General features: G+C 42.1%; 1 protein-coding gene across 2 annotated transcripts in view; it reads right to left on the bottom strand.

Annotated features, from left to right (window-relative positions):
- The window catches only part of FNDC3B (fibronectin type III domain containing 3B), a 364,422-nt gene that overhangs the window by 18,988 nt on the left and 328,724 nt on the right, over positions 1-16,710 (bottom strand). For both annotated transcript variants that reach the window (XM_025913173.2, XM_086674725.1), the window contains exon 23: positions 13,176-13,388. In XM_025913173.2, coding sequence (XP_025768958.1) covers positions 13,176-13,388 — 213 coding nt within the window. The remainder of the gene's footprint in view (positions 1-13,175; positions 13,389-16,710) is intronic.

Raw genomic sequence — 16,710 nt, 5'->3', positions numbered from 1 at the left:
TAACCCAACACACAACCTTGTTGCTACACAGGCCCATGGTTCTCCCAGTTTCCAGTGGTTCGACACAGCATCTGAGGACAATCTGCTGTCTTCAGATACCGTTGGAAGTCGGTCAGATAGAATCACAATTTAAAATGTCTCGACTCTTAGGCCCATTTAGCTCAAGGGGAAGGCAGAATTTATGAATTCATTTAGCAAACATTTCTTGAACATCTGCTGTGTGCCACACTCTGTGGATTCAAAGACGAGTAAGACCTAATCCTGTGGGCTAGTTGGTCCTGTGTATGTGGTCAGCCTTTCCCTGTGCCAGAGAACAGTCCCTGTGGATAGTTCTAGAGCTTAAACTACTTTTTCAGAAAACCTGTCAAGAGTCCATCCTTATTTTAAAACACCCACGCATTCATCAGCCTTTACAATTGAGTTCCTGAGCCCTAGTCATTTCACTATTTAATGTTCCTTCTGCTTTACTGTGTAAGGAAGCACCTTTTACTGAGGGCTGAACATTTTCAATTTCAGGGAAAGCCAGAGTCCATGCTGAAACCCACAAATACCATGGCAACCTATTTAGTACTCTTGACACATTACCACCTTAATGAAGATACCCTTGCTAATGCTAGAGGCAAACAGCTATTCATTAACTCAGCCTCACCTGGGCCCGAATCTCTAACCAGAGTAATTGCCCTGAGTTATACCACAAAATGGAAGTCATGGTTTAAGGAGTAAAAAGTGTTATACTTCCATTACAAACTTGCACTAAGACCTGGTTTTTAAAAGAATTTGGAGAGGTTCACTACCAACAGTACGGCTTCCCTGCCATGCCCTGATCTAAGGAGACTGTTTCCCTTTGAAAATAAGGTCAATACATCTATCTGGGCAGTAGCACTCACAGTCCCAGAGGAAGGTACTGAAGCAGATTCACGGCTCTAATTTGATAGTGTAATCTAAATTGGGCTAAGAGCATACACATCAATTTTCAAATACATCAAAATCTGCTTCTGGACTGTTTTTTTTTTTTTTCTCTTTCATTTACTGTTTTGCCCTTTTACTGCATTTTAATTTTTTTACATTGCATCCCAATTTATAGAGGCCACCGTGGAAACAGGTGCTAGCAATGAAATCTACAATTTCACCGTTAGAGCATTGGTTTGAGTCTGGGGATAATGTTACTTAGAAAAAAGAAAGGCTGCATTTGCTTTGCTTTTAGAAAAAAGCCAGAGTGACTCTGAAGGTTCTAAAGGAGGCTTTCACCCAGAGGATCTCAGGTTTAAGTTTACTCCCCTTGCATTCAGTGAGGGTGCACTTAGGCAGGTGCAGGAGGGAAAGGGGTAGTTCTTTCTCCCTCCAGCCTTTTCTAGAATAAGCATGTGTTTGGCCCTTTGATTTAGCCCTCTATTTTGGCAGTAATAAATCACAACTTGCTTGCTGCCCTGCTTTGTCTGGCTTCCCTCCCCTGAGAAAAGTCATGGGAAGAAATTCTGGGGGAAATTTTGTTCTCAAAATGTGTATGGGGATCAATGAAAATGGATGGGGCTAATATGTGGCTAATTCCTAGGTCACATAATTAGCGCACTTAGAGGAAAAGAGGTGACTTGTCCTCTTGGGGCCTGTGTCCTAAGGTGGACACACAGGTCCAAGTCAGAAGGAGCTGAGCAATGAAATAAGACAGCTGGGCCACTCCCTCCTGAGGACTTCTCCCCACATGGCTCATTCTGATGGGTGACTGAGAGCCACAGGGAGCCATTAAGAGACAGAGACAGCAAGTCTGCAAACTGTCTAAAAATTCATACGTTTCTCACTTTAAAGGTTTCCCGTACCTTCCTTCTTCTTGAAGAAAAAGTGCAAGTGTGAGAGAGTGGGGTGAAGGGAGGAGATAGACTGGGCACTAATTAATGCTTTTTATAATATGGGACGCATTTACACATAGTCCTAATTCCATGTTACTTTACTTTTAACAAAGAAATTTAGTATATGCCTCAGTAAAAAAAAAAAAAAAAAAAAATTATAGTTCAATGCTACACGCAAGTAAGTCTGTCAGTCAAAAGCCAAAAATCCTTCACAAAATCTCAGCTCTCCATTTGAGGTTTCTGGAACTAGGACCTTATGTTAACAGCCAATTTGGCACTTTGAGTCTAATCCCAAGGGTTTCGAGAGTTTTGATGTGGAAGACTTTCAGAGGTAACACTGGTTGTATGCTGCTTCTCCACCCACCTGGGCGTCTGGTATGCTCTTGGTCGATGTGGGTTCCACAAACAGAACAGGTCCTGCAGACTAGGAGCCACCGGCAACTTATTTGGCCTCTTGGTGCCTCAGTGTTTTCCTCTGTGCAACAAGGGTAATGCTAGAACCTTCCTCAGAGGACTGGTGTCAGGTGTAAATGGGTTAACCAAAGTGTTTAGACCAGTCCTGAGCTGTACTAACCACTCAGTAGGTGTCAGTCACGATTATTTTATAATGCTAGGAACTTTTAACCAAGAAAGGCCACTCTTCCTTCTGAGAGACCATCTATATCACTCAGGTCTAATACAGAGGTTGTTCTCTTTTCTCCTGGGTAGGAAGTTGGCTGTGTGGTGAGAGAGGCTGCAAACCAGGCATCTGCTTTGGGGCTCAGTCAGTGAGGCTGCTCACCTTCTGTGCCCGGGACCCCTCGTGAGGGTGGGGGTGGGGGGGCAAGAATAACGTCTTTCCCAATCTGGGTGGGATTCAGTTTGACAGCCCCAGTCCCTACACAGAGTAGGTCTTAAATAAATGCCACTGATCCTGAATTTCTTTCTGTATATTCCGATGGTAGCTTCTGTTTCAAAGAAAGGCCAGCCAAGACAAAATAAGCACACAAGCCAACACAAAAAGAATGGAGTCCCTCTTTTTACCACAATTCTGTCATTATTTTCCATCATTCCAAGAGGCGGGAGAGGAAAGAATCTTCTTCCTTTGGAGCCAGTGATTTATGCCAGTTGCACGGTGGCCTCTCTAGGAGGCTCCGTAGGTTAACGCCCTGTGGCCAGAATCACCCGGGGAGATTAAAAGTATTCATCAAATACTTGTTTTACAAAGACCAAGTCAATTTTTTCTTTCCTCAATCTTTTTTTTAATCCACCCTCATTTTAAAATTCATTAATAAGTCAGCCAGAGGCCTTTGGTGATAGAATGGAATATATGCGATGGGTCTTAAGACACGATGACTGAAGGCTACATATTTCACTGCAACCAAGGATTCAGCACTTAGAGCATGTCTTTGCCATGAAGAGAGGAGGAGCGTAGCCCTTCAGCTTTTCTGATCCTTCTCCCTCCCTCTTATATTTAGGCAGTCCAGCGTCAGTGTTTGGGCTCCATATGTGCTCATGTACCATAGGGCCTGGGACAAGAGTCACCATTAGAGGCCAACGGGAGTCCTGCTGTCTTGGTGGCCCTGATCCATACTATTTTAGTGTGCACTGCCCGAGCCTGGGAAAAAGGGATATCCCTGGAATGGGAGAAAAATCAACCGTGAATGGGGAGGATCTGGAGCAGCTGGGGTGCCTACATCATCAAAAGATGGTCAAAAAAACCCCTCTCACCAAGGCCCCAATCCTTTGATTTCCGAAGGTGAGAGCGTGGCCCAGGCAATCAGTGACGCACTATGTGGAGAGTCTGCTGTGCCCTGGGCCACTCCACTGGTCTAGGCTGCCAGTAGAAACTGGACCACTCTGGGCTTCTCCCCGAGTCGTCCCCCTCTTCCCCTCCTGTTGGTGGGCAGTGGTGGAGCACAGGGACTTGGACCCAGGAAGACTGGATGCAAACCCCAGCTCTGCCCCTTACTGCCCCACCACGCGCCCCTGCTAAGCATCAGTTCTCCCATCTGCAAAACAGGGACAGTATCTGCCTCTTAGGTTGTTTTAAGTGTCAAATGCAGAAATGTGGGTACAAAGCTCAGCATGGAATCCAGCACCTGGTAAGAGTTCAACACATGGTGTCCAAGTCAGGCTAAAGTGCCCTGAGGACAGCAGGTCTCTCAACTCCTGCCACACAGGCCTCTCTCCAGGTTACTGCGGCCATCACTGGCTCATGTCCCAGCAGGAATAGGTCCATATGAATTTGTGATGTTCTGCTGCATCTGCTGTGGCCTACGTTAGACACATAGCTCTCCCACCACCTAAGTTAATCTACTTGAAATGTTCACACTGTTATTGTTATTACGTGAACGTTCCAGTGCTACAGCAATGCAATGAAACATGTATAACAGGGGGCATGGTTCCTGGAACATAGTACATGCTCAATAAAATCACTGAGTAGTTTTAGTATCAGTTCAGGCTGAAGCATATGTAGCCACAAGGACCCCTGTGGAATCATAGCTCCTTAAAAGTCATCTTGGCACCGTGGGCCTATACTGGCATTGCCTCTGAGGGGTCTTCTACTCTGTGCTCAATCCCTGCTGCCCATGGCCATGTGCTTTTGGTGGCATCAACCGCATGACCCCAGACTCCTGTGAAGAGCAAGTAAGAGAACAGGTATGGAAACACCGATGCAGCTGCCCCACTGGCTCAGGAGCTGAAGAGACAAGGGGTGGTAACACTCTTTGCAGTCTGCAGACTTGAGGTTGAGTTTAGGTTCAAGAGCCTGGTGATTGATCATGGACTCTATAGCCAGGTAAGCTATTCCCTTCTCTGTAAGATGAATATGATTACAGTGCCCCCACCCCAGAGGTTGTTGTGAGAGAATCAAATGGCATAATGCGGGGAGAACTCATTACGAAATGCATAGTACCTGTGCTAATACTAATACTAATGTTACTAATCACAAAATGCCAAGGTTTATGAATGATGTACCTTGTTTCTCAACATTGGAGAAGCCTGAAGGATGTCCCCAAAATGGCATTCTTTACTTATACTCCCTTAGGCTTTCCTGGACCAGAGAGAAAGCTGCGCATATGAATACCATCCATCCCGTCCTGATGAACCCAGCTGAGAACTGCCGCTGACAACAGATGAAGACAGGGGCAGTGGGGCCTATCAGTGCTGCCCATTAATGGGAATTTGGGCATTTTTACTTAGAGGAAGGAAAAAATGGGAAGAAATGCTCTCTTGTACTAAAAATATTTACTTGGAAAGGGAAACATAAACAAGGCAGAAGGTTGGGTGGGTCACTGAAAGTTTACAGTCGAAATGGATTCTTTACGGCTCTGCCTCCAACTTGCTTCGGCGTGGACTGTAATGTCTTGAAACTAAACACTTCTGTGGTAACAAGCACACATGGGTTTTAATGTTGCCAATTTAACTCTGATTTATGAAAATGTTTTACATATCTGTGAATACAAAATGATTCTGCTTATTCTGCTGGCCTATCAGAGTACTCCAGGGTTGGTACAAAGACGTACAAAGACCTTGGCCACAGTGCATAGTCTGTTGCCTTCGCTATGAACTTGGACAAGTTGATAACTCTCCAGGCTGAGTTCCCAGACATTTGGGATAATAATGTCTTGTTCACCTGGCAGGGATTTTTAGGAGATCCAAATGAGGGGAACAAGTAAATTCTATGATTTCTCATTAATTATACACTAGGAAGGAAAAACAGCAGATTCTTGATGTTTTCAAGAAGTTCTAGGGGAAGGCTGTCCTTTTAACCTCAGTATTCTAGGCTTCAACACATTGTGAAAGATGACTTTTTTACACTGACGGGCTACTGAGGGAAGAAATTCAGACATGTTACATCTCTGAATATTTATTTTAAATCATTTTAGAGTAAAATGATGATATATAAAGAATTTAATTTTAAACTCAATTTCCTTAAAAGTTTTGTACACCCCCCCCCCCAAAACAAAAATCCAAAAATGCCCTGGACAGCTCATAACTTAAATTTGCAGTACAAAATGAGATGACACTAAGGATTTTGTGTTTACTATCTGTTGCTGCTACCTTATAATCCCAAGGTCCATTACAGGCTAACAGCAGCTCATTAATATTAACTCCTCAAAATGATCTACTCTGCTGACCTAAAATGGACTTAGTCTATTAACGGCTGCACATTTTGAAACCCATCCTACAATAGCACAAATCAACAGCTGTTAATAAGCTCAGGACAGCTATTTTCCTTAACAATGACATGTCATTGCCTTCATTCTTTCTTAATTTCCCAGGGCTGCATGGACTATGTATATGCGTCTGTGAGAGAGAATCTCCTACGTTACTGAAGCCATGTTTGGGAATGGAGAATGTTCAAAACAGGAATGGATAGTATGTGTCCTCATTCTACCAAGAACACCGAGTCCTGTTATGCCTACGCAGGAGCAGATGGAAGCAGATGGCATCATGTGGGGACATCTGAGGCAGGGAAGGTGCATTTCCTAAACCGGTTTTGATGCTGGTGAGCGTCTCCATTTGCAGACGAAGCACCCAAGTGTCAAGGAGTTCCGAAAGACCAACACGCAAGCAGTTGCTTTCCTCCCTGCACGTTCTCAGCTGCATATGTGCCTATCCGCTTGTGAGTGCTCCAGCTGCAACACTTTTTGTTAGGTTTCGTTTTATGCTCCTTTTCGAAGAAATAACATGTCCATACAGCTATTGATGAGACTCCACGTAGAATAAAAGAAAATGCTTTTTTTTCAATTTTTGTTGTTCACACTGTACTTCGTTATTGATATATTAAGAAGGAGATTTATTTACTTTCAAATAAAGGGTCTCAGGATGAAGACCACCTGAGAACCCTGAAACATCCCATTCTTCTACTTTCTTTGCAGGGAATCTTATCTTCAAGGATACTCTTTGCAGAGTCTTCCAGATGTCTGTTTGTCTACTTCTATTTTAATGGGCTTGTCTCAATCTGATCTGATTTAGGAAAAAATACTGAGAAAAATGCTACCCAACTCCATTCTATTTATTTATGTTTCAAGTAGATAAAAATTCTATTTTCAAATAGAAAAAAAAAAAAAACAAACAAACAAACCCGTAATCAATTTTTTACTTACGGTGCCATTAAGATCTCCAATGGTTCGTTTACGGTCACTTACCTCTCCCCATAACTGACATTTCAGCCTGAAACTGACTAAGCCAGCGGTACTTTTTATTTTTGAGGCTCTTTTGAGACATGAGAATGTTTTTTCCCCATCAGTCAGGGACTGGAGACAGGCATCATCAGTTCCAATTTGTAAAGGGAAAAACTAAGGCAAAAAGAAGTTAAGGGATACGCCTCTAGCCATCTAGATACTCAGTAACAACTCTGGGATTACAAATAAGAGATCTGACACCCCCGTGGAGAACCACAATTGCCTTCCGGTGACTGAAGATAAATAAAAGTGTCATTTATCCAACAAGGGTGATCATGTGTATCAGGACAATTCCAGAGAAGCAAAGGAAATGAATACCATGGGTCTGTGTGGGCCCTGAGCTAGTTGCCTTACATCTATTTAATTCAGCAATATGCTCTGAGAAACAGAAGCAGGGGTTTGTTCTGTAATAGGCATACATTAAGAAAGTTCACTTCTCCCGTAGTGCTCATATACCCTGGAGACTTTTATTAGTTGCCTAATGTGTATTTTTTCAGGGATTCATTATGTAGATTATTTTCTGTCCCTCTCTAACAATAAATAGTCAGTCATAATGAACACATTAACAAAGCCCTCCAATTTTGCCTGCTGTAAGGAAAAGTGTCACGGGCACAAGGGCTGAGTTAAATGGAGAGCAACTGGTAATGATCCACTCTATTAGAGCCCTCTCTCCCAACCCCTTTTGCTGGAAATATATTGGCTTTAAAATACACTGGCCATCTGACTAAACCTGAACAACAGAGTAGCCATAAATGCATTCCTGGAACTTAAGTTCCCCTCGCCTCGGTGTTGTGTACAATTATCAAGAACGTGGACCCATAAGGGTCAGGACGAGAATCAGCATCAACTCAAATTCTGTTAGGGCAACATAACGTTTCATTTCAATAACACAGACAGATGCATCTTCAAAATCATCAGTAGAGCGTTACAATCTTAAAATGCATGAGCTGATCTTGTTATTCTAATCCCTGTATTAGGTTAATGCAGCATTATGAAAATGTTTACTTTGGGTGTATATTTTTCTTGCATACACAGGAACCAAAGACATTCGGATCTTCTGTGCCAGATTTGCTAAGCATAATAGACTTCATCACTCTATGGCCAAACTAATGTAATTTGTGCTTTTCTGTTGAAATCAAATAAAATCTCTTGTGCTGTCTGCTCGTTGTTTCCCATTAACTTATTTTCTCAGCAGATAAGTTCCTTACAGGTAGCCACATACCTCAAAAGACTTAGCACATTATAGTAATTCAAGAAAACAACAACAACAACAACTGTGATTGAGTGATTATAATCTAACTATTAGGGATAAACTTAGTCCTATAAATATAAAGCACTGCTTTGAAGCTGCTGCATAAATATGTAGTCAGTGCCCTTGCAAAGGGAGACTTGTGAGTCAAAAGCTTGAACACATGGAAAACAAATGTGCCATTCAAGGGGAAAAGAATATTCAATGTAGCAAGTCCAGGTGACCCAGATGAATTCTAGGTTGACTTACCTTGAGACAAGGACTTGGGCAAGATGCCCTTTTGGGATCCCTTCTATTTACATGAAATAGCTCCAAACTTAAAAAGAGCCATGTGTAAAAGAACCAGAATAGAAAGAGACACTTAGTTGGAGAAAAAACCAAGGGCACATTTCTGTGCTTTGGAGGTCGTATCCTTGGTTTCCACCCAATCCTGAGTCTGCACCACCCATCTCTAACTGAAGGCTATTTTGCATGAGATTATAAGATCAGGACCCCTTTATGACTCACTCAACCTGTTACCATCTCTAAGAAGCATTCTCTGCTCATTTCATTTTAAGCTTAAAATCATAATAATCATGAGTTAAATCAACTTATCAAAACCCATTTTTTTTTTCATCTAGATGGTGGAAGGCTTTGATAGAAATCCAATCAGCATAGAAAATATTTCATTTTTTATTAAAAAACTAAATAATGTAGAGGGTGGCGCTTGGGTGGCTCAGTTGTTTAAGCGTTTGACTCAATTTCGGCTCAGGTCATAATCTCACAGTTGTGAGATCAAGCCCTGCATCGAGCTCTGCACTGAGCAGGAAGCCTGCTTGGGATTCTCTCTCCACCCCCCCCCCCCCCCCCACAAACCCTCCTGCTTGCTCATACTCTCTCTCAAAATAAATAAACATTAAAAAAAAAAAGACTACTGTAGATAAAAGCTCTCAGTGCTTGGTGCTTTGTAGGTGTTCAACAAATAGAAGTGTGCTTTAGGACGTTTGAAAATATATTTTTGGCTCAACATTATACTTAGATATCTCTGGCTCATTTCAGATTTTTTGATTGAGGGGTATATAAACAAATATAATAAACCAGCACATTGTAGATGTAAAACCTTAGGGGTTTAGGGGTGTGAGACATTAAGTGGTTGCCCTAAAGAAAGTTAGCATCTTTCTTATTTTTTTTTTTTTTTAAATTTTTTTTTTTTCAATGTTTATTTATTTTTGGGACAGAGAGAGACAGAGCATGAACGGGGGAGGGGCAGAGAGAGAGGGAGACACAGAATCGGAAACAGGCTCCAGGCTCCGAGCCATCAGCCCAGAGCCTGACGCGGGGCTCGAACTCACGGACCGCGAGATCGTGACCTGGCTGAAGTCGGACGCTTAACCGACTGCGCCACCCAGGCGCCCCTAGCATCTTTCTTATTATTTACTTATTTGTCAAAAGCAGAGACTAGAATGTGAAGAAAAAAGAGACAACGTGCTGAGACACCCTTTTGTAATGGATCTAGCTCACAAATGATATACAAATATTCAGTGCTTTAAGGTGAAAAAGGTGGGAAGGAACTCTGCATTCAATCTTCTAGTTTAGCCTCTATTTTATGGATGAGAAGAGAAAGAAAGACCAATAGTTTAGCAGTCAAATCAAACTCTTTAATTTTATAATTACGAAGCATGGAGTTACTAATTTTCATTGTGCTTCTGTTGCAAAAATTTTTTTAAATGTTTATTAGTTTTGAGAGAGCATGTGCAATCCTGCACCTGTGTGCAGGAGTGGGGTAGGGAGGAGTGGGGGGAGGGAGGGAGGGAGGGAGGGAGAGGGAGGGAGGGGGAGAGAGAGAGAGAGAGAGAGAGAGAGAGAGAGAGAGAGAGAGAGAGAGAATCCCAAGCAGATTCAGTGCTTCCAGAGCAGAGCCTGGAGTGGGGCTTGATCCCATGAACTGTGAGATCATGTCCTGAGCTGTAATCAAGAGTCAGATACTTAACTGACCAAGCCACCCAGGTGCCCCCATTGCAAAATGTTTTAAGAGTAATATTACTTTCATACTGACTAGGACAACTGTCTGACTCACATAGCCAGCTCTCCTTTCCAATGCCCACAACGGCTGGTGAGTAAAGTAAATTAAAACCACACTTAAGTCTATCTCTGATTCTCACCTTGGCCACAAGCAAGACACACAATATTTTTGACACATCCATAATAAGATCTCATTAGTGGCTAATGAAATCAGTGCATACGCTAAGGAATACGTATACTTTTCCCAGAAGTCCCGACTAGAAATCACTCTGGCAACAAGTTTAATGGAAAAGCTGGTCCTTGAAAGAAGACACTTTCAAATGGACAAGCCAGGTCCAAGTCCTAAAGAACCACAAGGAGACCAGAACTGACAAAAACCACGCTAATCACAAGAATTATAATGTATCCTAGCCAGATGATTTCTCCCCAGTTCTCATGAGTCAAGATCCATAGTTAAATAAAGGCTTGGATTTGAGGGGCCAATCGATACAAGAGCTCAGTTTCAGGACACAGAGGAAGGTCATCTTCAAACTCAAATTAGGCCAAGTTTCATCCTATTTAATCATAGGTAAATTATTCCACAAATAGAATGAGAATTTATTATGCTCTATACTCCCATCACTTTAATAACTTTCTGAGAGCACTGACAAATCTAATTTAAAAAAGATAAATTTGGACTCCAGATCATAAAATTAAGAAAAATACTGTTCCTAATGGTTGGTTTTCTTAAATTGCCATTTAAATTTTGGCAAGTCATTTATTGATTAACAATGCTAACTTTGGGCCTCCTTTTTTTTTTTTTTTTCTTTTTCAAAATAGCACAAATTGATTACTACATTCTACACTGTTTTCTGTCTGGCATATTAAAATGTCTCATACTCATTCAGATTGGTGTTCATGGAACTTTTGTTCTGAGCATCTGTACAGTTCTCCATACGAGGCGCCCAAGGCGGATGCCCCACAAAGGGCAGGGCTGCTGCAGGATGCACCCAGCTGGTCTGGAGCAGAGCCTTCGCTCTCCCCACCTTTCTGGAGGTAACAGTAGAGGCAACTGCATGAGGAGTTAGGAAGCCCCCAATTCTGCTGCCAACGTCAATGTTTCCGGACTTCACTTTTTCTGAAGCAGTACAACTAGAAGACAGTCTCTAATGAAGATTCTATCGTCAAAGGATGCCAAAAGCCCAAGGAAAAAACAGAGGCTTGTTTGCAAATTTCCCCAAATGCTAGCTTCAAATATTTACCAGGGTTTCTGTTAGTCCATAATTCGTGTTCTTGCCAGCCCTCTCTAGTCGAGGAATCCCCTGCCAGTAAAATAATGAACCCACAAACATGCATCCAAAGGTACAAAGCACAGTTAAGATGAATGATCTTGTCCATGAGTGAGGATGCATTTAACCTCTAATGAACCTACCAAAAGCAGCCTCATTTTCTCTGTGCTTTCTACACCAGGACTAGTTTCCAATAGATGATCATTTTTGTTCTTCTGTAGTCAAATTACTGGCTTTGACAGGTCCTTCAGTCCAGTTCAAACATCACCTGTTTCAAAAAGCCATTCCTGATCTTTGCAACCCGATGGTCTCTGCCTCCTCCAACGTCCCAGAGCATTTTTCTCCAATGGTACTAAAGTTCTGAGACCATCTGTGGGTTGATACTATGCGTCTGGAGGCAGGGGCTTGTTTTTCCTTGATCTTGGTCTCCACTGAAGGCCTATCTCATAAAATGCCTGCCACACAGGACTCCACTGCACTGAAATGAATCAAAGTTCTTGAGTAGAGTGGGGGGTGAAGACTGGACAGCGGTTTCTGTGCTAACTAAACCAATTCCCTGTGTAAAGGAGCAGGAGCTATAATGCATAAAGTGGAAAGGACAGGAATGTTTTTGTGTTTAGCAGATAGGCCAAAGGGAAATAGCAGCGCGGGTCTGTTCCAGCAGGGTGTCTTGGATTTATGGTCACCTCCCACCTCCTTCACCTGATTCTCTGATTTGGACTTTTGGTAACAGAACAATTCTGCCATCATTACCTCTTACTCTGCATCTGAATTATTCCTAATACAGTTCAGAGGCCCACCTTCTGATGGGCCATTTTCAGAGGAAATGAAGTTAGGTTAAATAGATACTAGGTGAAAGGCTGGCTTTGATTTCTGTGGCCAAGAGTATTTTCCTGGGCATGGAGTCTTATAAAGAATCTCCTGTTTGCTCTGGCTAATCTGATACTGTGTTGCCCATAGTTACAGAATACAATCCCCATCTGTACATCACCACAGCTATTTCGGATTGGTAAACATGATTGTCCTGATGGTTACTGAATATTTAAAAAGCTAGCATCTCTCCCTAAGTCTCATTTCCCTCTGCACTTGTGACTGATCTAACGCTATAACATAGCATGGGCTTGCACATGACAATTTTATTTTTAGATAATTTCTCTCCGTTATCTGGCTCTATGAAAGAAAAAAAAACAAAGACACAGATTATGACTTGCAGGCAAATCAGGATCTTCAGAATGTTAGTTTAGAAAATCCCAAATGGAGGGGCCCCTGGGTGGCTCAGTCAGTTAAGCGTCCGACTTCAGCTCAGGTCATGATCTCACTGTCTGTGAGTTCGAGCCCCGTGTCGGGCTCTGTGCTGACAGCTCAGAGCCTGGAACCTGTTTCGGATTCTGTGTCTCCCTCTCTCTGCTCCTCCCCTGCTCATGTTCTGTCTCTCTCTGTCTCAAAAATAAGTAAACGTTAAAAAAAAATTAGAAAAAAAAAAAAAAAGAAAATTCCAAATGGAGAACGGAGGTCCACGATGCAGGACCCCAATACACAGGAAACCTTTCAACGGGAGGAAGAGTGTTTTATTAGAGGATAGGTGAACAAGTAAGGATTCATTCGGACAGCACTGCCCCCTGCACCCGCCCCGCCAGCTCACCTCTTGTTTCTGTCTTCCAACTGCAGTGTGTACACCATGTGAGCGGCTGTGTGGGTCTTGGTGTTACTGTCTCCCCACTTCAGCTTCAGGCTCTGGGGCCCCGCAGCAGCACATTCGAGCCTCGGAGGCAAGGGTGGCAATGGCCGAGTTTTTGCCCTAATGAACTGACTAAACGGTCCAGCTCCAATTTCATTGACGGCCTGAATTCTGATCCTGGAAAAAGGGAAAAAATACACACGTTGCAGCTGAAGATGCGGCAATTCCTCACTGGAAGCAGACACTTGTGGAGTATTTCTTCTGCGCCCCTAAAACTGTACCGTGGAATAACGAAAAATAAGCCAATGTAATTCAAGACAAATAGAGAATAGGTCAGCTTGGGCAAACAGATTTCGCTCCCCCTTCCAAAACCCAGCAAAAATAGAGCAGTTAGCAAGATACCTCTTAGCCCTTTAATTTAAAAAAAAAAAAAAAAAAAAAAGGGAAAAAAAAGTCTGTTGTCTGAGGGAACACATCCTAAAGATGTGCTATTGTATTTTGTTCTAAGCCACATGTTACCTGCCTCAGAGTCACTTTTGGAAGTGAGTGGGCTGTAAAGAAGAAATGAAATAGGAAAGCAAAGGAATTTCCTTTAGGGTTTACAAAGGGCAGAAGCTCTTCAACAGGGCACGTCTCCAGCTTTGCCCAACCACCTCTGCTAGTCCAGAACCACATAAGCGCGCAGGCACTGCTGGTAATGGGCTGTCACTCAGCTGTCTGTATCTGGATCGCAACTGCATGTTTGCAGCGTGCAGTGTTATGGATAATAAAGATGCCTTAACACTGTCCTCACAGTCTGTGAATTTAAAATCAAAGAGAGTTAAAATTAATAAATAAAATAATATCCTGCTATTATTCCTCTTTTCCTCGCGCCTCTGTTTCCTTCCTAGTTGACTGAAACAGCTCTCCAAGGTCTTCATACAACAAACACATGGATGGCACTGCCCCAACCTCATTCTCGACACCGCTCCCCGCGGTGACTGCATGCTCTGGAAGCTTGTTTCCTCCAGGCATTTGGCGGCCCGCACACCCCTCGTTCAGGCTTTCCTCCTCTGCTTCTCAGACCTAAGTTCTGACATCACCTCCCCACCGCCCTCTGTTCCTCTTCTCTTTTTCTGCACAGTACGGGCAGTTCTGTCAATAGTCTATTTCCATGGCTCCACCCACTTGGAAGACCACTCACTCCCAGCTCTGCCTTTCCACCTCTTCATGCCCCACTCCTGGCCTCCAGCAGAAACCTCCACCCAGGACCCTCGCTAGGTACACAAGCATCTTACCAAGCTGACTGAGCAGTGTGGGGGCGCTGGTTCTAAAAGTGTGCACACATTCAAAACAGTGTTTCAAAGCACATGATAATAATAAAACATAGAGCCAGAGATAAATTCTTAGGAAACCGATCAATTTGAAACATTCTCATAATTCAGTTTTATGTGTTTCTCTTTTACAGCAATTATTGCTTACACATAGAAAATACTATTTAGGTACTACAATGCCTAAATTCATCTTGTGATCTCCAATTAGCATTAATTCTTCAAATTTAAAGATTACATAATTCAGCACGTCAGTCTAACAATATGCCTGTAGACTGCGGACAAGGCAAAAACAAACAAACAAACAAACAAACAAAACCCTTCAGATTAATTACAGGTGAGAGGAAGCAAGCACGCCCTACCCTGTACCCTGTCTCCCCCACTGAACGTGGCAATAAACCTGGAGAAAATAAATGGAGCGGATATTTAACAACTCCCAAAAAGCAAACAGTAGCTGGAGGATTTGGTGAAATATTTACCATTTTTTAATTCATTTACCATTGCATTTACCATCTTTTCCCCTCTATTATCCCCCAAACTGGACTCAATGCAGCCTGAAATCCAAAGGCAGACATCTGCATGGACTGAGGGCTCTGGGGGAAATGCGGTTCAAAGAACGGGGTTTCTGGAAGCTCAGAGTGAATGGGGGAAATTCCTCATTCTTTTTTTTTTTTTTCCTGCATTCTCTCACTCCCCAGTCCTTAGACAATTCCTTCATATTAATAGCCTAAAGAAGAAAAAACACACGCTCATACGAATTGGTACAGGAAAAGCACCTGATGAAATCCAACGTCTATTCATCACAAAAATTCTCAGAAAACTAGGGATAGAAGGAAACTCTCTCAATCTGAAAAGGGCATCTATAGAAACACCTACAGGTAACCTTATACTTAACGGTGAAAGACTAAATAATTTCTAAGATTAGGGACAGAGCAAGGATGTCTACTTTCAACACTCCAAGTCAACATCATGGACTAGAAGTCCCAGCCAGTGGCAGAAAAAATGGCACAAAGAAAGAAAGGAACTGAACTACAAGACTCTGCTGAAAATTTTAAAGAAAATCTAAATAGAGAGAGACATTCTGCGTTCACGAATTGGAAGGCTACACAGAAAGAAAAGGTCAGTTTGCCCCAAAGTGATCTATAGATACAATGTAATTCTATGAAAATTCCAGCAGGATTCTTAGCAGATCTAGAGAAATTGATTCTAAAAGTTATGTGGAAAGGCAAAAGAGCTAAAATTGCCAAACACAAAACTGGAAACTAAGAATAAAGTTGAAAGAATCACACTTTTTGACTTAGGACTCACTATAAAGCTACAGTAATCAAGACAGTGTGGTACTGGTAACAGACAGACACATGGATCAATATGAGAGAATACAGACTCCAGAAATAGATCTACACAAATATGAATGATTGATCTCTGACAAAAGTGCAAAAGTAATTCAACGGAGAAAGAATAGTCTTTTTAACAAATGGTGTTGGAACAGCTGGTTATCAGTAGGAAGACAAAACTCAATCTAACCCTTCTAAACTTAACTAAATTCTAAACTTAATTCAGAATGGACCATAGATCTAAACATAAAACGTAAAATACAAAACTTTTAAGGAGAAAACAGAAGAAAATAAATAGTACTTGTTACCTAGAAATAAGGAAAGAACCATACCATGTTGCCAAGGATAAAGAGGCACTACAACTCTCATATACTGCTAGTGAGAGTGCATAATGGTACAGCCACATTGGAAAACGGTTTTCCTATCAAATTTTTTATTAAGCTTCACACAGTTGTGCGACCCAGCAATCCCACTCCCTGTTCTTTGGAGAAATTAAAATTTATGTTCATACAAAACTGACACACAAATATTCACAGCAGCTCTATCCACAATCACCCCAAACTAGATAAATATTTGCCTCATAGTTTGGAATGTACCAAATACTTATCTCTGATAAAGTACAGTAAAAATTCCATTAGAAAGAACTGGACTTTTCCCAGATTCTAATATACAAGGGGCTGCCTCAGGTCTCCTGTAGATAGTGCAAAGTAAGTCTCTCAACATGACTTCAAAAGATTAAAATAAACTCTTTCTCACCTCTCAATATGAATCTTGTAGTTTTATGGTTTTAATACAAGAGGGTTTTTTTTCTATGATTGGAAAATAAGAAATTTTTCTGCAACTGGAGAGGAAAAG

This window comes from Puma concolor, chromosome C2 (genome assembly GCF_028749965.1).
Source record: "Puma concolor isolate L17-30 chromosome C2, mPumCon1.1.hap2, whole genome shotgun sequence".
In the NCBI taxonomy this organism is placed as follows: domain Eukaryota; kingdom Metazoa; phylum Chordata; class Mammalia; order Carnivora; family Felidae; genus Puma; species Puma concolor.
Note: the sequence above shows the minus strand (reverse complement) of the source record. Positions and strands in the feature narration are given on the sequence as shown.